This window comes from Salvelinus alpinus, chromosome 15, assembly GCF_045679555.1.
Source record: "Salvelinus alpinus chromosome 15, SLU_Salpinus.1, whole genome shotgun sequence".
NCBI classification, from domain to species: Eukaryota; Metazoa; Chordata; class Actinopteri; order Salmoniformes; family Salmonidae; genus Salvelinus; species Salvelinus alpinus.
Window position 1 is genome coordinate 57122662 of NC_092100.1, and position 23718 is coordinate 57146379.

General features: G+C 43.4%; 1 protein-coding gene across 3 annotated transcripts in view; it reads right to left on the minus strand.

Annotated features, from left to right (window-relative positions):
* The window catches only part of LOC139540400 (activating molecule in BECN1-regulated autophagy protein 1B-like), a 36428-nt gene extending 13698 nt beyond the window's left edge, over positions 1–22730 (minus strand). Inside the window, exons 1-13 of one of the 3 annotated variants that reach the window (XM_071344197.1) lie at positions 22420–22730; positions 13084–13311; positions 10883–10941; positions 10552–10735; positions 9994–10166; positions 9717–9783; positions 7845–9553; positions 7372–7458; positions 6982–7167; positions 4551–4732; positions 4028–4138; positions 3256–3444; positions 1753–1907 (exon numbers count right to left, since the gene is read on the minus strand). In XM_071344197.1, the coding sequence (XP_071200298.1) occupies positions 1753–1907; positions 3256–3444; positions 4028–4138; positions 4551–4732; positions 6982–7167; positions 7372–7458; positions 7845–9553; positions 9717–9783; positions 9994–10166; positions 10552–10735; positions 10883–10941; positions 13084–13218 (3237 nt within the window). In that variant the 5' untranslated portion in view covers positions 13219–13311; positions 22420–22730. The remainder of the gene's footprint in view (positions 1–1752; positions 1908–3255; positions 3445–4027; positions 4139–4550; positions 4733–6981; positions 7168–7371; positions 7459–7844; positions 9554–9716; positions 9784–9993; positions 10167–10551; positions 10736–10882; positions 10942–13083; positions 13312–22419) is intronic. The other 2 variants (XM_071344196.1, XM_071344195.1) reach the window with 2 other exon arrangements.
* Positions 22731–23718: the final 988 nt, after the last annotated feature.

Consider the following 23718-nt stretch of genomic DNA (forward strand, 5'->3'; position numbering starts at 1 on the left):
TGAGCCGGTCGGTCACAAATGAGTAGAATTGATTGAAATAAGCTTTAAACCTAAATTGCCATCCAAAACAGCAATTATCCAAGAAATATGCTTCAAATGTTGACTTCTTACATTGTGAAACATCATGAAAACGGCTGCAAGTGTTTAGATAAGCATGAGATTCCCTTTTTTCATCCTATTTATTGAATATCGGAGAAATTATCGGCCAATACAAATATAACATTTAAAAGGTCAACATCGGCCAATAATATAAGTGAACCGATATATCGCTCAGGATCTACAGTACCAGTCAAAAGTTTGGACACACGTACTCATTCAAGGGTTTTTCTTAATTTGTACTATTTTCTACATTGTAGAATAATAGTGAAGACATCAAAACTATGAAATAACACATGGAATCATGTAGTATCCCAAAAAGTGTTGAACAAATCAAAATATATTTAATATTTGAGATTCTTCAAAGTAGCCACCCTTTGCCTCGATGACAGCTTTACATGCTGACCCAAACCAGACGTACCCCCACACCAGACACGTTCAGGACACGCAGGTTGAAATATCAAAACAAATTCTGAACCAATTATATTCATTTGGGAACAAGTCGAAAAGCATTAAACATTTATGGCAATTTAGCTAGGTAGCTTGCTGTTGCTAGCTAATTTGTCCTGGGATATAAAAGTTGGGTTGTTATTTTACCTGAAATGCACAAGGTCATCTACTCCGACAATTAATCCACAGATAAAACTGTAAACTGAATTCCTTTCTCGTCATTTGTCCTCCGGCTTCTTTTTTACTTCTTTGAACTTTACATGGCGGTCGGCAACCAACTTTACGGTGCATTACAACAACCGACTGGAGTGTGGACGTCAGTTCAACTTTCAATCACCCACGTGGGCATATGCTCCTAAAAACCAATGAGGAGAAGGGAAAGGCCGGACTTGCAGCGCATTGAGCGTCACAAATAGAACCTTGTATTTTAGCGCCTGGCCACGCAGATGCTCGCTGAGGCGCGTGAGCAGTGTGGGTGCAATGATTGAATAACACCGCGATGATTGAATAACACCGCAAGCGGTGGTCAGCATGTTTCACACTCGCATTGTCTCGCATTCTCTCAACCACGCATTCTCTCAGCCAGCTTCAGTTCCCACAGATGTTGAGCACTCGTTGGCTGCTTTTCCTTCACTCTGCAATCCAACTCATCCCAAACCATCTCAATTGGATTGAGGTCAGGTGATTGTGGAGGCCAGGTCATCTGATGCAGCACTTGGTTACTGAATGATTCCTTATGTGTTATTTCATAGTTTTGATGTCTTCACTATTATTATACAATGTAGAAAATAGTAAAAATAAAGAAAAACCCTTGAATGAGTAGGTGTGTCCAAACACTTGACTGGTACTGCATGTATTTCATGAGCCTTCTTATATCTCCTTCAAAATATGACAATTCACACTTTGTGTGTGTTTTTTGTCATTCATGAATGTGTTATTCAATGTGTTTCTATAGTAGTAAAGGCCAAACTCAATATTTCATCACATATGTATTTTTATTGGACACCTATAGGGGTCCTAAAATGCAAAATCAAATAGCCAAATGATCCATGGTATGACCATCTTAAACCCCCCCTACTTATCCTACTATGTTCTCCCTCATTGTTGACCACCACACCCACACACTACTGACATAGGTTAACAGCAACATGTAACCAGGGTCATGTTCACTATGGAATACAAGAGAAACAAAAATATCTTTCTCACCCTGATGGAGGTCTCGCCGCCGTGGGGCTGCTGCAGCCGGAACACTTGCGCCACCATGTGGTCAGTGGAGGGATGTAGCAGGATCCTGCGAGATGCTAAGCCCACCATCACGTAGCAGCCCATGGGAGACAGGCTCACCGAGATGGCATTGGGACCTGTGGGAGAAGTAAGACAAACTGACAAGGTTAGGTAAGATTCTTCTAGGTTAATATTGTAGTATAGTTTAGGTTCACTAAAAATAATATCCTCTTTAGTGCACTAATTTATTAGATTCAATGTTTTATACTCAACGAAAATATAAACGTTCCATGTTTCATGAGCTGAAATAAAAGATGTTCCATACGCACAAAAAGCTTATTTCTCCAACATGTTGTGCACACATTTGTCTACATCCCTGCTAGTGAGCATTTCTCCTTTGCCAAGATAATCCATCCACCTTACAGGTGTGGCATATAAAGTAGCTGATTCAACAGCATGATCATTACACAGGTGCACCTTGTGCTGGGGACAATAAAAGGCCACTAAAATGTGCAGTTTTGTCCCACAACACAATGCAACAGATGTCTCACGTTTTGAGGGAGCGTGCAATTGGCATGCTGACTGCAGGAATGTCCACCAGAACTGTTGCCAGAGAATTTAATGTTCATTTCTCTACCATAAGCCACCTCCAATGTTGTTTTAGAGAATTTGGTAGTAGGTCCAACCGGCCTCACAACCACAGACCACATGTAACCACACCAGCCCATGACCTACACATCCGGCTTCTTCACCTGCGGGATCATCTGAGACCAGCCACCCAGACAGCTGATGAAACTGAGGAGTATTTCTTTCTTTAATAAAGCCCTTTTGTAGGGAAAAACAAATTCTGATTGATTGGGCCTGGCTCCCAAGTGGATGGGTCACCCATGGCTGCGCCCCTTCCCAGTCATTCCCAGTCATGTGAAGTCCATAGATTAGGGCCTAATGAACTTATTTACATTGACTGATTTCCTTATATGAACTGTAACTCAGAGAATCATTGAAATTGTTGCACGTTGCATTTATATTTTTGTTCAGTATAGATTCTCTAGTTCAGTGTCGCAAACCTCTCCTCAAGTACCCCCAGACGTTCCACGCATTTGACGTAATTCCAGAACTAGCAAACCTGATTCAACTAATAAGGTGATTAGTTGAACAATGGAATCAGGTCTGCCATCACTGGAATACCTGGAATAAGTGGATTGGCCGGGGGTACTTGAAGAAAAGGTTTGGGAAACACTGTTATTGTTCTATCCTGGAGGTCAAGTCCATGACGGCAAGACTTTCTAAATAATATAATACAATAACATCCCATTTAGCAAGCTCTTTTATCCAAAGTGACTTTTATCCATGCATGCATACAATATTTACGTACAGATGAATTGATCCCAATGGGAACCAACCGGGAATCAAACCCACTATCCTGGCGTTGCAAGTACCACGCTCGACCAATTAATCTACAGAGGACCACGTGATATGACTTACCAAATCTCTTGGTGTAGAGCATCTCCCCCAGGTTGTGAGGGGCCAGGGAGTACACGGCCAGGATGCCCTCGTCAGGGAAGCCCCGCTGGCTGCTGGGTATGAACACGGCCAGGAGCTGCCCGTCCGCTGAGATGTCACAACTGGCGTCGTTGTATATCTTACAGTTTGGCACCAGCACATTCACAGAGGCTGGAAGGGGTGGGGAATACACTCAAGCACGCAGGAACACACAGGATGTCAATACTACAGTTTAATTTTGCGCACACACACATACTTTGTTATTCTGTCTTTGTGGGGACCTAAAATGTATTTCCATTCAAAATCATATTTTACCTAACCCAAACCCTAACCCCTTACCCTAATGCTGACCCTAATTTTAACCTTAACCGTAAACCTAACTGCTAAGCTGAAAATTGCTTTTGTCCTCATGGGGACGTGGGAAATGTCCCCACGACGGCGAATTGTCCTGGTTTTACTATTCTTGTGGGGATTTCTGGGCATTTTAGGTCCCTACAAGAATAGAATAACTCCCCCACACACACACACACACACCCACACACATGATGTCAATACTACAGTATAATTCTACCAAGGTAAACGCAATCAGGGCAAGAAAACAAGCTGGGGCTTGTTTAGGAGAATGTAACGTTACAGAATGTTTAGAGAAGTGCATTGTATGGAACAGATACGACTGCCTGTCAGATAGAATATGGAATCGTGGCATCTTGATTCATTCGATTTCTACCTGCAACGTTCTGAACATTTCACATACCGTTGCTGATCTCAGGCAGGTCGAATTTGGTGAAGTCCCACCACTGCAGCCGGTAGGTGGTGTTGGCTATGTTACTAGCCACCGCTGACTGGCCATCCCCGATGGAGGCACCTGAGAGACAGGAGAAAAACATTTTGGTCAGTGGAAAGAGCATTGGAAGTGAAGTAGGAAAAGGGACTGTCTACCATTATTGCAGACAACAGAAATGAACACTATCAAATGGATAACATTGAGACGTATGAGAGCAGTCAACCAGTCAGTTGTTGCACACTTAAACTGTACTGCGCTAGCTTGGATATCCTCTTTTACACCTTGCAGAATGGTTCCACCAACTACAAAGGATGGGTAATCAGGCCAGTGAAATACAGCTCAGCTTGGCACAGTATTGGTTTAAGGGTATTACAGTGCATTCGTCTTATAGACCACTATAATAATGATGACATGAGTACAGGACAATTGGATCACTTCAAACCACATGCTCTATAAGCAGAGGGCACTTTAGTGGGAGAATCTTGGTTATTACCTGCTAAGACCCTGTTGACAGAGGAGTGAGTGGCAAGGCCAGGCTGTCCCCTCTCGTGGAAGATCCCAGCGTAGGGCAGATACTCAGGCAACAGGAACCGCCGGGGAACGAAGCGCCCCAGCGAAGGAGCAGACATCCTGGCATTGCGCGGTGTTCTGTGCCTCGTCCTGTCGCCGTTATCACTGTTAAACACACCCACAGTTATTGGGAAAACATAGGCTATTGGGAGACTTGTGGTGAAGCTAAGGGTTCAAAGTAGGATCACTGAACTCTGATTTCAAGACTAGTCCACCTCCCACACCATCGGTTGTGTAGATCCAGCTATATGCCTCAACCAAACTTAATAGAAAAGATAAGCAACGTAAATCTGGACAGTATATGGTTCTTATCTTTTCCAACAAGATGGCCTGGGACATCTACTTAACCCCATTTTATCTCCTCTTCCACTTATTTCAACAGAAGACAACGTTGAGGTCTGACAACCTTGAGGTCTGTCACCCCGCTCCTCCGCTCTCTCCACTGGCTTCCAGTTGAAGCTCGCATCCGTTACAAGACCATGGTGCTTGCCTACGGAGCTGTGAGGGGAACGGCACCTCCGTACCTTCAGGCTCTGATCAGGCCCTACACCCAAACAAGGGCACTGCGTTCATCCACCTCTGGCCTGCTCGCCTCCCTACCTCTGAGGAAGTACAGTTCCCGCTCAGCCCAGTCAAAACTGTTCGCTGCTCTGGCACCCCAATGGTGGAACAAACTCCCTCACGACGCCAGGTTAGCGGAGTCAATCACCACCTTCCGGAGACACCTGAAACCCCACCTCTTTAAGGAATACCTAGGATAGGATAAAGTAATCCTTCTAACCCCCCCCCCCCCTTAAAAGAGTTAGATGCACTATTGTAAAGTGGTTGTTCCACTGGATATCATAAGGTGAATGCACCAATTTGTAAGTCGCTCTGGATAAGAGCGTCTGCTAAATGACTTAAATGTAAATGTAAATGAAAACAACTGGCATACTTTGATTGAAGAGCGTAATATCCCTTTAAAAAAGGTGGAATCTTTATTTTCTACATCCATATTTGCACCTATAAATTAATTATATAAATTATATATACATTGATTATTGAAGAATATAACTTATAAATACCTCATGAGCTTAGTTCGATTGTCATACCCCATCAGAACCCAAAATATAAGCGTGTTTTACTCCAATGTTCGTAAACATGAACTCATCCATTGACTTTTTGTCGACATTTAAAACATAGAAAACAGATGCGACAATTGCCTGCTACGGTGCAGTCTTGGGTCGATAACAACAGCTGGATGTAACGACATTATAACTAAACAATAAAACTTCTGTTTCCATTATTGTTTCCATGATCCATTTAGGCAAATTGTGCATTAATAAAATTGGCGACAGCCTGCATGCCCTACCACCGATCTGTCCTTACATCCATATCTCTATCTATGAATTTGAAAGTGGTAACATTTCTCCAGGTCCATCCCTCAGTTATTTACCAAAACAGAGGCGGCGTGACCACTTTGTCATTGTTTAGCTTTAAGGGGCCGGGGCCCGGTTTCCCATCATTAGAAACTTCATAGGAGCATCGTTAAATATCTGGAGAGGTTTCCCGAAACCATCATTATTAACATTGCACCTGAAAACGCTCGTTATCTAACGCCTGCCTCAGACCACTCGTAGAACAGCTAAGTGCGACGTTAGATACTGTTTTGCCCTTCCGCGTTACTTTCTACACAGAAGATCTCTGCTAAACATGGAAACACACGGTTCATCCTTCTCTCTGAGACCGCCGATTACTTCGGAACAAAGTTGACTACAAATACAAAGTTGCAATTTCTACCAACAACCAATGTATAAAAAGATCCTTCAAAATGAAAACCGAGATGACAGAATTAAAAGATAAACAGTAGGCCATAGACCTATTTCAATCATATTGAAATACATTTCATGTTCAATCAATTTAGTTACATTATAATACTTGTAGGTTACTGTCTGTAATTTGTCTCAATATAGTTCATGTCTAGCCTAACGTGTGCAATGATGTGCCAAATCTGTGATTTAGTGAATTATTATCGGGTAAGCCTTAGAATAAGCCTCCTCAATATTTGCGGCCATAGGTGATAATATTTTTCTTGGAGCTGATCCATCGTCAGTGTTGTGGAATAATTCTAATGTTAAGATAAGATTTAAATGGAGAAAGCTGATCCGAGAGCAGCACTCCCTTTCTTTCGACCCTATCAGTATCGACACATGCCTCAATGACGCACTTAGCAAACGTTCTCTCTGCTTGGTGTTTTGGGAAACGCATTTTACATCTTCGGCCGTTGTAGGAAAGATGCATCGTTAAAACACATTTAAGACTAAGTTCCATCACTATCGGGCAACCGGACCCAGGATGGGTTGCCGCCAACTCACTCTAGCTCCTCAAAGTCCACGTCGCTGTTCTCAATGGCGGCCGAGGGGTTGCCGGCAGGGCTGTCCGACGAGGAGGAGAGTGTCCTCAGCCGGTTCTGCTGGTAGCGCAGCGAGCGCTGGCGAATACTATCCCGCCTTGACAGGTACTGGATCATCCTCTGGGCATAGTACGCAGCCGGGGACAACCTGCCGAAAAAATAACCGCAGATAGAAGGGTTCAATGGGGAATTACAGCTGTAGGGTTCATAGTAGGCTTGCAAAATTCCAGAAACTTCACCCAAAATTTCAGTTCGTTAACACACCTGGAAACCTAAGGATCTTTTCAACCTTACTCAATGGGTTTTATCCTATCAAAGATGATACCATTTTAATAGGGGTTAAGATTGGTACCTGGCGGGGTCTGGGTAGATAGGGTGTTCTCGGGATCCTCCCATGTCGTAGCGGGAGAGAGAGAGGAGGGAGGACTCTAACAGCCTTCTGTGAACAAACCCACCAAACAATGGATCAGCAATTCATCTCCTCTGCAAAGGGAGTCTATTTGTTTTATACAAATCCAACTATTTGGACAATATAAGTCTATCACGGAAATACTGCGTAAAGCAGACCAGTCGTCACTTGCTGTAATGTTATCATGCCAGAGTGGATCACTAGATAAAGTGAGACAAGTGGTGTTCAGTAGATACCAAACTGAAGAAAACAGTCCGAAACAGAGTGGTACTATCTGAGCTCATTCAATAAGAAATGCTCATTTTCATTTTCCGTTTCAAAATATTTTGCTGCGGTGTGCCCTACTAAACAGGACACTGAGGCTGAGCAAAAAAACAACACCGCAGAGACTACCAAGGCCTTTCTCATTACTCTACCTTCTCAGAGAATCCTCATCCGGGTTATCCACAGGCATTTCCTGGCTTAAGGCCTCTGGCGGTGCGTCGGCGGAGCGGCTGGAGGTGGCCTGGCGATAGACGCGCTCCCACTGGCCTGTCTCCTGGTTGAACACCAGGCCCACTGTCTGCTCCCCGGGCTGGGCAGAGGACGACGCAATGGTGGGGAAGGGCATGGCCGCAACGTGAGGGCCTGGGGAGGGCTGTAGCTCGCTGGGCTCAGGGGGTTGGGCTACCCTCCTCTCCCTCTCTTGGGGATGGGGGTGTGGATCCCGGCTCCGTGATGATGCATGGGGCTCCTCATAGGCAGGGCTGGGGGGCTGCCGCCAGGGAGAGCTGGAGCCCTCCTGCGTGGAGACAGCGGAGGTGGAGGAGGCTGGGCTGGTGCGCTCCCAGCGTTGGGAGTCGTGGTTGAAGGTGAGCAGGTTGTGGCAGGCCCGGCAGCGGTTCAGGTGGCCTCGGGAGGAGTGGGCGGCGCTAGAGAAGGGAGGGGGGTTGTTCTCAGTAGGGGCAGGTGGGGGTGGCTGGGGCTGGTAGTGGGAGGACACGGAGGGCCCGGGTCTCTCTGGGTCTATGTTGTTGTTGAGCAGCTCCTGCATCTGCTCCTGGCCGCCCTCCCCTCCCCCGACATCCACGCTGGCGGCCCCCAGCGGCAACTCCAGGTCCTGCATGCGGTCGAACTCCATGAAGTAGCGGCTAAGATTGCACTGGAGCACATTGCGGAACGAGGCCGGGTTGCTGCGCGTGCCATCCCAGAAAGGGTGGTGCCCACTGCTGGAGCCCACCCCTCCTCCTCCACCACCACTTCCTCCTCTCTGATTGGCCACAGGGCTGGAGCCAAGTTCGGCGCCCGGCTGCGGGGGGAAGCCTCGTCCCTCGGTGGCGGAGGTGTAGACGGGGGACTGGGAGGAGCCGTCTTGCTGCCGCAGCACTGACAGCAGGCTGACAGAGGACGAGCTGGTCCGGGGGGGCAGCATCCCACCCCCAACACCACCCATACCCCCTCCACTGCTCCCCCCACTTCCGGCCCCGCTCTCTGAGCTTCTCATGTTTAGCAGGCTGCGTGTCCAGTCAGGTCCGGGCAGAGGGCGGGATGGGGGTTGGTGTTGGTGGATGGTGGGCGGGGGCAACAGCTGCTGGCTCAGGGGCTGGCTGGCCACGTGGGTGGTAGGCACGGCGCGGTGCAGGGAGCTGCCGGCACTGTAGTAGACTGTGGTGAAGGCCGAGGGCCGCTGCTGGGCTCCAGTGGGCTCTGAAGGCTGCCGGGGCTCCGTACGGGCCGAAAAGGTGGAGGCGTGGGGGGCTGGCTGAGAGGCCACCTGGGGAAGCTCGGGGTGGACAACAGGCCTGGAGGTGGAGGGACTCTCCCCCAGAGAGGGGCTGCGGTTGGCCATGCAGCGGCTGCAGAGGCACACCATGCCCAGGTGCTGGGTGCAACCTGGGTAGGGCAGTCCACGGTCCTGCGAGGCTGGGTACTGGCCCAAAGGCATGCTGGGGGGCTCGCCGCTGCCCTCCCCGCCAGGGCGGGACACATCACCCCCAGCCTGCGCACCGGACGAGCGCGATGACAGGATGTGCAGGAAGTTGTGGAGGATTGGCGTGCGGCGTACAGGCTGGGAGGGCAGGAAGGAGCGCTGGCGGAAGTGGGGCATCTCCACACTGTCCATGGGGACCTCGGAGTCATCATCATTCTACAGAACATATTAGGGTACAGTCATGTTGAATGTTTAAGGGTATTAGGGTACAGCCATGTTTTTAAGGCTTTGAGAAGATTCTTTCATTTCTAGACAGAAAACAATGTGCCTTATTCCCAACTCAGCATAACGTTCGGGCACTAAGCGACGAATGACTCACCTGCTGGTTGGAGGGGTTCACAATAGCCGTCAGAAGATTGTGCCCCAAAGGATCAAACCTCACCAACCTGACAGAGATGGAGCTGAGATTTTCATAAACTCAAAGATATCCTAATCATAGCAAACCATACAACATGTTCACTACACTGGGGGTTGTTGCATGTGAATGGAACATAAATGTTAAGACATTTTGTACATGTTTAAAATCCATCTTCCGAAATATGTGTCACACAGAATGAAATAGAACACAATATAATTGTGCCTAAATGGTGTCCGACCTGACTCTTTCAGTCTCGCTGCCGGTTTTCACCACGGCGAAGGGCTCGGGTCGACTCCAGTCCCAGAAGTGTAGCTCATTGTTGGTGGCGATGAGGAGGAGCTGGGCGGTGGGGTGGAAGGTAAGCGAGGCAATGGCAACGTTGCTCTCTGTGAACCAGCTCTCACTGCCCCCCTGCAGAAACAAACACAAGAAGGGGGTTTAATAGAGAAAGACACAAGAACGGTACGGCAATACTGGATAGAAAACATTTGCCTGATGTTTACGGAATGCGGACTGCTGTGATCAGGGTTTATCAACTAGGCAACCAATAGCAACACATTGAAGATGGAAAAGTTTCCTTATGACGCCAGGAGCCGCAACAAACCAGTCGGACAAAGGCGAGTTCCCTGGGGTACACCTCAACATTTACTTCTGTCGAGACTGTGCTGTGTATGGGAGTCTTACAACCTAACATAACAATAAAATATACCAATACAACTTAGCAAGCGGGGACCTGAAACTTGTCCTATTCATCTTAATAGGGGTCTGTCTGTGTTTTGGAAAAGGCACCACTTACATGCAGGTCCCAGATGCGGACCTCTCCGTCAAGGCACCCGGAGGCCACCAGGCCGGGGATGGTGGGGTGAAAGGTCACACACCAGGGTGTGCGGCGGTGGCCCACCAGTGAATGCAGGCACTTTCCAGTCTTCACCTCCGTGATGTAGATGTTGTGGTTGACGTGAGTGGAAGCCATGAGGGTCCTATCAGAGTAGATAGAAGAGGGGGAGAGAGAGAAAACAGGTGCACGGAGTGAATGGTACTGCTGCTGTTATAATGCTAAAGGAAGCCCTGCGTCTCAAATGCTCTCATGAATCGATTCATGCGGCTGGGTCAGTTGAGTTCCTTACCGGTCTGGGCTGAAGGCCAACAGGAACGTGGAGCGAGGGCTATCTGGCAGCTCTACTTTCTGTGTGAGGCAACAAACATCACTTAACGCCAGAACCTTACATGGAGGTAGCACATTGATTATTAAAAGCACAAAATGACAAACACAGAATAGACAGGTTTTTTAAACTTATGACTTGATTCAAGTCGAATTGTGATGCATTAACTTCAAATTATTAGGGATTTTGAAGAACAGCTCCCAAAAAGACTGAAGATCATAAAGATAAGCACAGGGCATTGTTTCCATGGAGACGAGTTACATCAATGGTATACTGCACTCCAGATCAAAACGCCTACTGCAGCAAGTGGGCAGCAAGAGATGGATCGCCTATTACTATTCCATATCTGTTGAAACTAGGGCTGGGCGGTATACCGTATTTTATGATATACCGGTATTGATGCAGGGACCGATTTGGGTTTTTCTGTACCGGTATTTGAATGTTTGGTTTGTTAAATGTGATACGCCATGTGTAATGTCCATTTTTATAGTTTACTTCTCTACTTGAGTCGTCTCTCTCCGCTCTTTCTCTCCGTGCCACTTTCCACACAGACCTAGCCATGGCCCCTGTCACTCAAGGGGCGCATTTGATGTTCCTCAACCACGAGACACTTGCGTTCAGTCTGCATGGTCAACGCAGCACATGCAACAACGTTGATGACAACAATGCTGTTTTCACTTTGCTTCTTAATATAACTCTACTAGTGTTCTAGAATGACTCTATTAGTTTGTGTTTCTTACATCAGCAAACAGCTAGTTTGTCATTTCTTAGCAAGTTGCCCTGAATCTTGTGAGACGCTAATTGTTAGATGCTAATGCTAATAGCTAGCTAGCTAATACAGCCTGATTAACACCAGTGATGGTGTAGACCTAAATCAGCATGTTGTTTGTGCAACAGTATCTTCTAAGTCAAAGAGGAATATGCAAAGCAAGAATATGTTAGCTACATAAGTAGCTAAGAGAAAACATAGTCAACGCTTATAGGGTCCCCTAGGAAACACTTATCAACACTTTGTTCCTACCCTGTCACAATAACTCCTCCCTGGCATTTTTTTAGTTGTCATCTCAAACAACACTGTATTCAAAGTGACCACTATTATTTTCTAAATATTAGAATAGTCATTCTACTTCCATGATTCCAACAGTTTTGCTCTAATCCGCAAGTCAAATCACAATTGCAACATTTGGTTAAAAATAAGTCCTAGATTATTTGCTCATATCGTGCAGCCTTACGTGGCAGTGTGGAAATGATCTGAAATGAGCAGTTGTGTAAAGTACTTAAGTAGTACTTGAAAGTAATTTTACTTAAGTAATTGTTTTTGGTATCTGTACTTTACTTTAATATTTGACAACTTTTAATTCACTACATTCCTAAAGAAAATACTGTACCTTTTACTCCATACATTTTCCCTGACACCTAAAAGTACTCTTTACATTTTGAATGCTTAGCAGGACAGGAAATTGCTCCAATTCGCTCACTTGTAAAGAGAACATCCCTGGTCATCTACTGCCTCTGATCTGGAGGACTCACTAAACACAAATGCTTTGTTTGTAAATTATGTTGGAGTGTGCCCCTGGCTATCCATAAATAAATAAAAAACAAGAAAATGGTGTCATCTGGTTTGCTTAATATAAGGAATTTGAAATTATTTATATTTTTACTTTTGATACTTAAGTACATTTTACCAATTACATTTACTTTTGATACTTAAGTATATTTAAAACCAAATACTTTCAGACTTTTACTCAAGTAGTATTTTACTGGGTGACTTTCACTTTTACTTGAGGAATTTTATATTCACATATCTTTACTTTTACTCAAGTATGACAATTGGGTACTTTTTCCACCACTGTAATTGAGTGCAGGAAAGGCAGAAATTGTTTTGGTTGAAGTTGAATTGAACAGTATAAAACAATCAGAATGGAGAAAGACTCATTGAAATCACTTAGAATGTGTGTTTTGCCACCCTAGGATCACTCACTACTCATAAAGCAAATGTAGAACTTTTATTATTCAAAAACTAAAAATACCATCATACCATCCAATTTATTTATTTTTTAAATACTGTGATATAATATTTTGGCCATATCGCCCAGCCCTAGTTGAAACCAAAGCAGTTTTGACTAATCTCTTCACTGGGATAGTGGGTCGTCTTTGGCTGTTACCTGACTCTGCCATTTCATCCAGCGGACCTTCTCCTCCACCATCTGCTGCAGGAGGCGCTGGGAACCAAAGGCCTGCGAGCCGCGCTCCCGGGTGGACAGGATCCGCACAGAGTTCCTTTGATGACGAGAGGCCATGGTTCTCCTCCTGTACAGGCCGGGGCCACACCACTGCTCTCTGCCTGCTCTAGGGAGAGTCACTTCTGCTGCTGCTAGCTCGCCATGCAGAGGCTGGGGAGGGAAGAGAGGGCCAAGAAGGAGATCGTAGTTAGTTGTTGCGGTGGGGTAGGCATAGGTTTTTCACAGGGAAAGGGAAGGGAAAAAAGAGGGTTGCCTAGTAGATAACTTTATTGAAGTAACAGAAAACGAGAGTTTGACAGAGGACCACATTGTAGATCATAAGGGTGTGTGCTGTGTGATGTGAGGGGTCAGTTCTAGGCCTGAACTTTATTAGTAGCATGACTGGCGAAGATAGCCGATTATGTAAACTGACAGCTAGAGGCAGCATTCCCCAATGAGTGCTATGGAACTATTTAGGAGATCAGTACTAAGATATTCTGTGTCCTTAAATAAAAACATGCAAGTTTGCAGCTCTCTGGCTAGCATACACATACACATGCAGCCAAAGCTAAAACCTCACATCTGGAAGGTTGCCTAAACAGTGCGCTGTTTTAGAATTTTGTCATATTTTGGTTCCAAATTGGCAAAACACCACAGCCAATGCAAAACAGTACCGCTTTAGCACTCCCTTAACACATAAGAGTCTAAGCCCCGTCTAAGTCGGGGGATGGGGTGCTACTAAGCTATATGGAAATGTTTTAGGAATGTCACAGCAAGGACAATCTTGCTTTTTGAATTTTAAGACTTTTTGAAGTATCAAAAAAACATGAAAAAATATTTGATGAATTATTATTTGGGCCTTACCGCTGTTTGCCCATTCAAACGAATTGAATAACATAATCACTACATGGAACAACATAGTCCCAAAATAAAAATACAAAGGAAGTTTGTTCTGAAGTGTTTATCCTATATCTGAGAGATACAATTGAAGTCGGAAGTTTACATACACTGAGGTTGGACATTAAAACTCGTTTTTCAACCACTCCACAAATTTCTTGTGAACAAACTATAGTTTTGGCAAGTTGGTTAGAATATCTACTTTGTGCATGACACAAATTATTTTTACAAACATTTGTAAACAGATTATTTCACTTATAATTCACTGTATCACAATTCCAGTGGGTCAGAAGTGTACATACACCAAGTTGACTATGCCTTTAAACAGTTTGGAAAATTCCAGAAAATGATGTCATGGCTTTAGAATCTTCTGATAGCCTAATTGACATCATTTGAGTCAATTGGAGGTGTACCTGTGGATGTATTTCAAGGCCTACCTTCAAACTCCGTGCCTCTTTGCTTGACATCAAGGGAAAATCAAAAGAATTAGCCAAGACCTGAGAAAAAAAATTGTAGACGTCCACAAGTCTGGTTCATCCAAGGGAGCATCTGTACAAACAATAGCACGCAAGTATAAACACCATGGGACCACGCAGTCGTCATACCGCTCAGGAAGGAGACGTGTTCTGTCTCCTAGAGATGAACGTACTTTGGTGCGAAAAGTGCAAATCAATCCCAGAACAACAGCAAAGGACCTTGTGAAGATGCTGGAGGAAACAGGGACAAAAGTATCTATATCCACAGTAAAACAAGTCCTATATCAACATATCCTGAAAGGCCGCTCAGCAAGGAAGAAGCCACTGCTCCAAAACCGCCATAAAAAAGCCAGACTACGGTTTGCAACTGCACATGGCGACAAAGATCGTACTTTTTGGAGAAATGTCCTCTGGTCTGATGAAAGAAAAATATAACTGTTTGGCCATAATGACCATCGTTATGTTTGGAGGAAAAAGGGAGGGGCTTGCAAGCTGTTGCATCCCAACCGTGAAGCACAGGGGGTGGCAGCATCATGTTGTGGGGGTACTTTGCTGCAGGAGGGACTGGTGCACTTCACAAAATATATGGCATCATGAGAGAGGAAAATTACGTGGATATATTGAAGCAACATCTCAAGACATCAGTCAGGAAGTTAAAGCTTGGTCGCAAATGGGTCTTCCAAAAGGACAATGACCCCAAGCATACTTCCAAAGTTGTGGCAAAACGGCTTAAGGACAACAAAGTCAAGGTATTGGAGTGGCCATCACAAAGCCTTGACCTCAATCCTATGGAAAATGTGTGGGCAGAACTGAAAAGGCGTGTGCGAGCAAGGAGACCTACAAACCTGACTCAGTTACACCAGCTCTGTCAGAAGGAATGGGCCAAAATTCACCCAACTTATTGTGGGAAGCTGGTGGAAGGCTACCAAAAACATTTTACCCAAGTTAAACAATTTAAAGGCAATGCTACCAAGTACTAATTGAGTGTATGTAAACTTATGACCTACTGGGAATGTGGTGAAAGAAATAAAAGCTCATTCTTCCTACTATTATTTTAACATTTCACATTCTTAAAATAAAGTGGTGATCCTAACTGACCTAAGACAGGGAATTTTTACTTGGATTAAATGTCAGAAATTGTGAAAAGCTGAGTTTAAATGTATTTGGCTAAGGTGTATGTAAACTTCCGACTTCAACTGTATAAGAAAGTTTTTTTTTTTTTTAATACCTTATTTTGGGCACTAAACAGTCTCCATATATACCTCCATTCATTTTGTTCAACTGGTACCGAGGGACCTTCAGGCGAGTCTTGTGAGGACCGTGAGCGTCCTAGAGCAAAACATGTACGTGTTCGGGAGAGTCTCACCTTTACACGGAGGGGTCATATTAGGGTGTAGCCCAAAATGTTTGGACGCTACAGACAGAAGTTGGCAGATCGGCTGTACAAACTTCAGACGAGTCCCAAGACGCTTGTGGGGTCATGGAGCAAAACGGAGAACACCACTGTGTTTGTGAGAGTCATCTTTCCATAGAAGGGTCATAGTTTGTAGGCCAAACTATTCGGACGCTAAAGACGATTTTGTGAGAAGACCGATTTTCGGGATGTCTCATGGTCTGACAAACACCACTCACCACTCATACAGAAGTGTTACATAGGCGGACGCAGTGAATTGAGACGTATCCAATGCCACAAAAAAAAAAGATCTTTCTAGCTTAAAATGAAGGATTTAAAAAATATATTTTATTATTATGCTAATTAGATTTCCGGGTTCGCGTGGACATCGACCTTAGGGAAACCTTTACAAGCTGATACTAAACACTTAGTCTATATGTCCGTATTCAAGGAATGCTGATATTTCATCTGTACTGACACTGACTAAACATAGGCCTGGTGCCTAGGTACATGTCGTTATTAAATAGACAACTGCGTGTTTTCAAGGAAAATGTCTGCTCTCAAGCTGTCAAATAGTTCATGGTTGTCGAGAAAACAGATGAAAACAGGTGAAATACTACATTTCAAATCACATAAGAATGATCATTCTGGTTACTGAAATGCTCAACTAACAAACAAAATATTAAACCACTGTAAAGGTCTAAACAAGCACCTACAGTATATTTTCAAAATAGTAGCCGACTACCTTGGGAGGTCAGCTTTAGCTTACATTGTTAACCATGTAGCTAGGCTAACTTCAAATAAGAAGTATTGGTAAAATGATTAATATATCTAGCTTATTAACAACAAACAAGAAATTAGCTAGCTAGCTAGCTATCTAGCAAATATTTAAGAAAACAGCATGGTACCGCCGTAAATTTGTTTTCAATTTGGATATTGGTTTGACATTCAGAGTTTTCTCTCAATACCTCTTCGATAGAAGATCTTAGCTAGGATGAATAGAGTGATACATGTATAATCAGATGACAGAGATCAACATAGCTACAGCGTTTTTTCACACCATTCCATTCAGTCTTAAAAAAGTGACTTTACATTGGTTTCAATGGGGGAATATTATGCACCCATGGCTAAGGGCCTGTCTTAACCTGGCATTTACTGAAAACCTACATTTTGTCTCAATTAAATGATCTAGAGATCTTAAACCAAGGTTATATTTTTCTCACAACAATTATATTTAGACATTTTATCTCGTTTATTTTTTATAAATTTTATGTAAAATACAAGGTCAAACAGACCTGTGATCTTTCTCACTCGCACGCAACCTACTGTGTACCCTACTTGCATGTACTTGAGAGCTAAAATCACTTGTAGCAAAGTCACTTTGTTTATTTTGTTATCAACTGACCATATATTTCTGGATTTTGATGTGTGCTTGGGGTTATTTTCTTGCTGGAAGATCCCCTTGTGACCAAGTTTCAGCCTTCTGGCAGATGATTCCAGATTTTTGGCTAAAATGTCCATGTACTTGGTAAAGTTCATGATGCCCAGTACCAGTGGAAGCAAAATAGCCCCATAACATCAAAGATCCACCCCTATATTTTACAGTAGGTGATTGCTGGAGTTTCGAAAACAGGAGTGCTCTTTACTTTGACATGTTTTTGTATTACTTGTTAAACAATATCTTTGTCTGTCCAATTGTGTTACTATAAAACAATATACACTGAACAAAAATATAAACGCAATATGTAAAGTGCTGGTTCCATGTTTTATGAGTTGAAGTAAAAGATCACAGAGATTTTTCATACGCACAAAAAGCTTATATCTCTCAAAATGTTGTGCACAAGTTTGTCAAGATAATAAATCCACCTGATAGGTGTGGCATATCAAGAAGCTGATTAAACAGCATGATCATTACACAGGTGCATCTTGTGCTGGGGAAAAATAAAAGGCCACTAAAATGTGCAGTTTTGTCACGCAACACAATGCCACAGATGTCTCAAGTTGAGGGGGTATGCAATTGACATGCTGACTGCAGTAATTTCCACCAGAGAAGTTCCCAAAGAATTGAATGTAAATTTCTCTACCATAAGACACCTCAAACTTATTTTTAGAGAATTTGGCAGTACGTCCAACCAGCCTCACAACCGCAGACCACTCCAACCCAGGACCTCTACATCCGGCTTCTTCACCTGTGGGATCGTCAGAGGGAGGGAGTATTTCTGTCTGTAATAAATCCCTTTTTTGGCTGGGCTTGGCTCCCAAGTGGGTGGGCCTATGCTCTCCCAGGCCCACCCATGGCTTCACCCCTGCCCAGTCATGTGAAATCCATAGATTAGGGCCTAATGAATTTATTTCAACTGACCGATTTCTTTACATTAACTGGAACTCAGCAAAATCTTGAAATTGTTGCATTTATGTTTTTGTTTAGTATAACGTCACCAATTTCTTTTAGCATACAATATAGTTCCGTATTTAAATGATTAATGTTATAGTATTTTTTACTCCTTTTTATCAAGGGTGGCAAAAATTTGAGGTGACTGTACATGATAAATATGTGCAATATTGGAAAGTATGTTCAGTGTTGGATTTCAAAACCATCAGGATATTAACTATAGAAAATAAGATCTGCATGTGCATTAGTAACCAAAACACTAATATGAAAAATATTTCTGGCGATTCAAACGGGAGGATAAAATAAAATAAAAACATGTACTTTGATAAGAGATCAAGTTGATCTGTAGCTTATATGGATCGTGAGCTATTGAATATTAGACCCATCACAGGATATATTCATGCAAAATCAGTTAAATAAAAAATTGCATTTCTAATGGGCTATGGGCAGGGAAGGTCAGTGACCCAACATCAAGTGGTTTTAGGTGTATATGTCAATTGTACTGGAAGCTATTTAAAATGTGATCTGTATGTGAATTAACCCTTTACACTTGTACCCGTAAAGGGGTTGAAAATGGCACTGATAAGCACCTATAATGCAACGCAGTGGCTATACAGTAACATTAACGTCAGAGCTCAGGCTTCACAGCGCTGTATGGGTTTTGACTGACAGCCGTTCCAAACTTAAGCACTGCACGAGACAAGAAGTTGCCCCCATCCATCCCGCAAATTGGGCACATTTTGCAAATGTTTTGTTGTCTAAGTGAGGGAAATACTGTAAATGAAGAGGACTCTATGTATTTTGAAAGATGAGATGTTGATGATTATAATAAATACCGCTTTGATGTCATACCAGCAAGCCAAACACCTGGGAACCCAAATGTGCACTTCACATTCCCATATCATAAAACATGTCATACACGGTGTGAACATTTATGGTCACTATGTTTGATGATTCGTAACAAGATGACATGGCGTCATACCCTGAGTTGTTCTGAACAGAATGAGCCTGTTTGTCTATTGTTAAGAAAATTTGTAGCGGAACACGCTCCTGAACCCATTCATGACTCCTTTCTACACGCACCAAAGTTACAATCTGTTTCTCTGAATTGCCTTGTGAAAGCCCAATACTAAGATCATATTCTATCATTTAGATAGTCATGTTGGCAATAGAACAAGATTTCAAATGATGCCCACCTGACCCAGATTGTGATTTATAATAGGCCGTTGGATTACGTTAACAACAACAGTAATTGTGTGATTGCGGGGATGCAGGTTTGTGGTCCAAACAAAACTACAAGTGTGCTTGCTCTAGTTCCTCAGTGGCACAGCTAGGAGAGCAAAAAAAGAATAAAAATTACAAATAAAAGCACCTTATAGTTGAAGACTCTTCTTTGAGTCATAAAAGTGCATTGAAATGAATTAGGAACTGGGCACACTTGGTGTGTGGCCACTTGGAGACACCAGTTAGTCCTCTCACTCAAACCCTTGTCATTTTTTTGTCTTATGTTGCACCTACCCCAAATTTTCCAGGAATAGTCTTGAATGATCTACTGAAAAGTGTATGTTCCAGATGCGTAGGAGTCAAAATAAGAATACTGGAAGAAAGAGAGACCCACACACTGTCGAAAAAAGGAATAGATCCAAAATTGAGGCTTGAATGCAAAATAAGGATGTTCATTGAAACATGGTACCCCCAAAAATGTATCATAGTGCAAGAAGGTGCATAAATAAAAAGTGAAAACAACGTGTTTTTTTGGGCACCATGTTTCAATGAACATCCTTATTTTGCATTCAAGCCTCAATTTTGGATATATTCCTTTTTTCGACAGTGTGTGGGTCTCTATTTCTTCCAGAGATATTCGTATCATGTATCATTGTATCCAGAGAAATTATTGTTACTTCACATTGTGGTTTTACATCTCTAGTTCACCTTGATAGGAAGCTTTTGAACAGTATCCTTGTAAATGGTTCAAATATATCACCCTTAGTAGTTAGCGGTAACTAATAAAAATGCTGGGCCCTTCAGCGACTGGGGGCCCTATGTAGTGTGTATAATCTTCATATAGGGCTAAACCTCAAGAATCGAATGCAGGGAAAGTAGCGAACTCTGAAAGAAGCATGGCCGATGGAAAAGTTAGGAACATGTCTGAAACCAATAGCACGTGGGGAGAAGACGAGAGCACAGACAAGGATGAAGGAGGATGTGGAACATGAATCAGAAGGAGGTGGAAATGAGGAAGAATGGGAAAAGGAACAAAGTTGGGGTGGGAAAGAAGACGCCTAGTGTTGAGAATACCTCATATCTGTTGGGAGTCTGGTTTCTGGGAGGGTTGGGGCCCAAATTGGCGAATTTGTTGGAAGTATCCAAGATGGTGGAGAGAAGTGGAAATAAAGGCAGTCAGGAGGATTGGGTTGGCCTTGATTTTTTGTGTTTCTGCTGAACAGAAGAAGCTTGTTTTGGAATCTCGGGCGAATGGATGACTGTGCTGTGTCATGCTTTGAGCTACGGAGAAGAGCACCTGTCAAGGCATTCATTTCCGGTGTCTTGGAGGAAGTAGGCATCAAAGAGTATTCATGGAGCGGTTGATGCATGTAGGATACATTTTTGAGTTGATGGCAAGAAAGAAAAGAGTTTGTCTATTCTTGTGTTTTTTTGGGGAGTCCCTCCCGACCCAACCTGGTAAGAGCTTTTATTTCCAGGCCTTTGCAGTGTAAATGGTGTACTGTAGAATGTTTGGACATGTACAAAATGTCTGCAGGTGGAAGGTGTGGAAAAGAAGGTCATGGTGAATGTAATGAAGAAACCGTGTAAAGTGTTGCAACTGTGGTGGAAATCTTCAGAGTGCCTGTCGAGGTCGAAAGAGAATGAAGTTGACAAAGTCAGAGCCGTCCTGAGCATTTCATATGCAAAGGTGATCAAAATGGTTGAGGGAATGAATGATTCTTCTGAGGACTCCATGGAGTTGGATAGGCATTCGCTGCAGAGTTGGCCTCCCACCAGCAGGAGCCAGAGATATTAAAGACGTGTAAAGGTGGAATTTGTGATTTTTTGGGCAATGGTGATCAACGGCATGGCTAAAGTGGAGGGAAGATTTACATTATTGTGGATGTGGCCGAGCGGTTCCTGGGACTAATGGATTTCTCAAGGAAGGAGTTATCAATGCTGTCGCAAGCAGTGTTACCCTCTCATGCCCATGAGCCTGGGGAGGGAGCTATTGAAGAAATGGGAGACACACTTTTTTACAAAACTATCTGGATTACACCCCCAATCACTGTATGGAGTTTGTTTGTTTTACCCTTGGACAGTTGGTGGCGGTAATGCACCACAAACATTGGATGCCAACTTTTGTTTAAACCCCACTGAAGAGAAATGTGATTGCAACAACAAACAAAAAGTGCTTACACGCAATCACCGGTATTGCACTTTTACGATGGTCCCTAACCAACGGGAGCGCCAGAAAGCAGCATATGTCATCCTTGCTGGCTCGGAAAGAGTGGGACCATCGGTAAAAAAATATATACAAATAAACTCTCTACCGTCATCCTAGGACCTTACGTCAGAGAGGTATTGACGACCGTACTCCAAATATCGAAAGTAAAAACCGCTGCGGTCAGCTTGCTAATATTAGCTAACTCAAGACATGGTTATGAAACAACTAGGGCTAACCAACGAGCTAGAAAATGGTCAGCTAATCAACCAGGTAGTCAAAAACAAATGTAGCAAGCAAATATTAACTAGATAGAAAACTCAACTACGTGTCATATTCGGTGGACAAACACACAACCAATCCTTTCAAAACGATAGCTAGCAACCAGAAGCCCAGCGAATTGCAAATGTTTTTTTTCATAGCTTCCGTTAGCTAATTTGTCAGACTCTGCGTGTGTGGCTACCCAGGAAAAACGGCTAACTAGCAATGTTAACCCGCTAAACTTGGTAAATAGCCAATACAAAAAAAGCTGCTAGTTAGCTACCTAGCTAAAGTTAGCTAGGAGGGGTAGCTAGCAATCCTAAGTGCCAGTCCCGGATATTAGCATAACTACCTAGCTATACAAGCATTTTAACATATATATGAGACTTAACAAACAATCTGCTAAAAGTCTACAGAGGCCATGGCCTACCTTTATTTATTGTATTTCTGTTGAAATTTGTCATCGTAGGCGGACCAACTAAAGCTAGCTGAGACTAGCTAGCTGATTCGCTAGCAAGCAAAAATGTACGGGGAGTACTGGCTACACTTCGCTTTGACACATTCATGCATTTACCAATATGATTGACAAATAACAATCTTATTATACTTGCGATTGATTACATTCATATCCTCTGGAAAAGCTATTTCAACATAATTTCTTGCATGGCGCTAATTCGTTGTGCTAGCTATCCGTCTACTGTTTCCCAGTTTAGGAAACAGACAGTCACATGAGCAGAGCCCAGATCGCAAAGAACACAGAGTGAATCGATGCGCTAAAACATGAATGAGAATATTATTTGCCGGTGCCTCTATTTATTTCATAATTTTTACTAAAAGGACTTGATTTGAAGTCATGTATCTAACATCCTAATGAAAAGAAACCAACTATTTTATTTGTACTATTATTTATATAAATTACATTTGAAATACATTTATTTTGCTGAGGAGGAGTCCCCCTTTCTGTCCAATGAGGTCATTTCTGGAGACTATAAGAACACTCCCAGAGGCAAAACTTCTTTATAGACACACAATCCATTTTTATTATCAAAAGATAAGAGGCAATATAAAAGACAGCTCAAACAGAGACATGACTGAAATACATTTAATGTACAGTATATACATATGAGATGAGTAATGTAGGGTATGTAAACATTATATAAAGTGGCATTGTTTAAAGTGGCTAGTGATACATTTATTACATCAATTTTTCCATTATTAAAGTGGCTAGAGTTGAGTCAGTATGTTGGCAGCAGCCACTCAATGTTAGTGATGGCTGTTTAACAGTCTGATGGCCTTGAGATAGAGGCTGTTTTTCAGTCTCTCAGTCCCCGCTTTGATGTACCTGTACTGACCTCGCCTTCTGGATGATAGCGGGGTGAACAGGCAGTGGCTCGGGTGGTTGTTGTCCTTGATGATCTTTTTGGCCTTCCTGTGACATCGGGTGGTGTAGGTGTCCTGGAGGGCAGGTAGTTTGCCCCCGGTGATGCGTTGTGCAGATCTCACTACCCTCTGGAGAGCCTTACGGTTGTGGGTGATACAGCCTGACAGGATGCTCTCGATTGTGCATCTGTAAAAGTTTGTGAGTGTTTTTGGTTACAAGCCGAATTTCTTCAGCCTCCTGAGGTTGAAGTGGTGCTGCTGCACCTTCTTCACCACACTGTCTGTGTGGGTGGACCATTTCAGTTTGTCTGTGATGTGTACGCCGAGGAACTTAGAACTTTCCACCCTC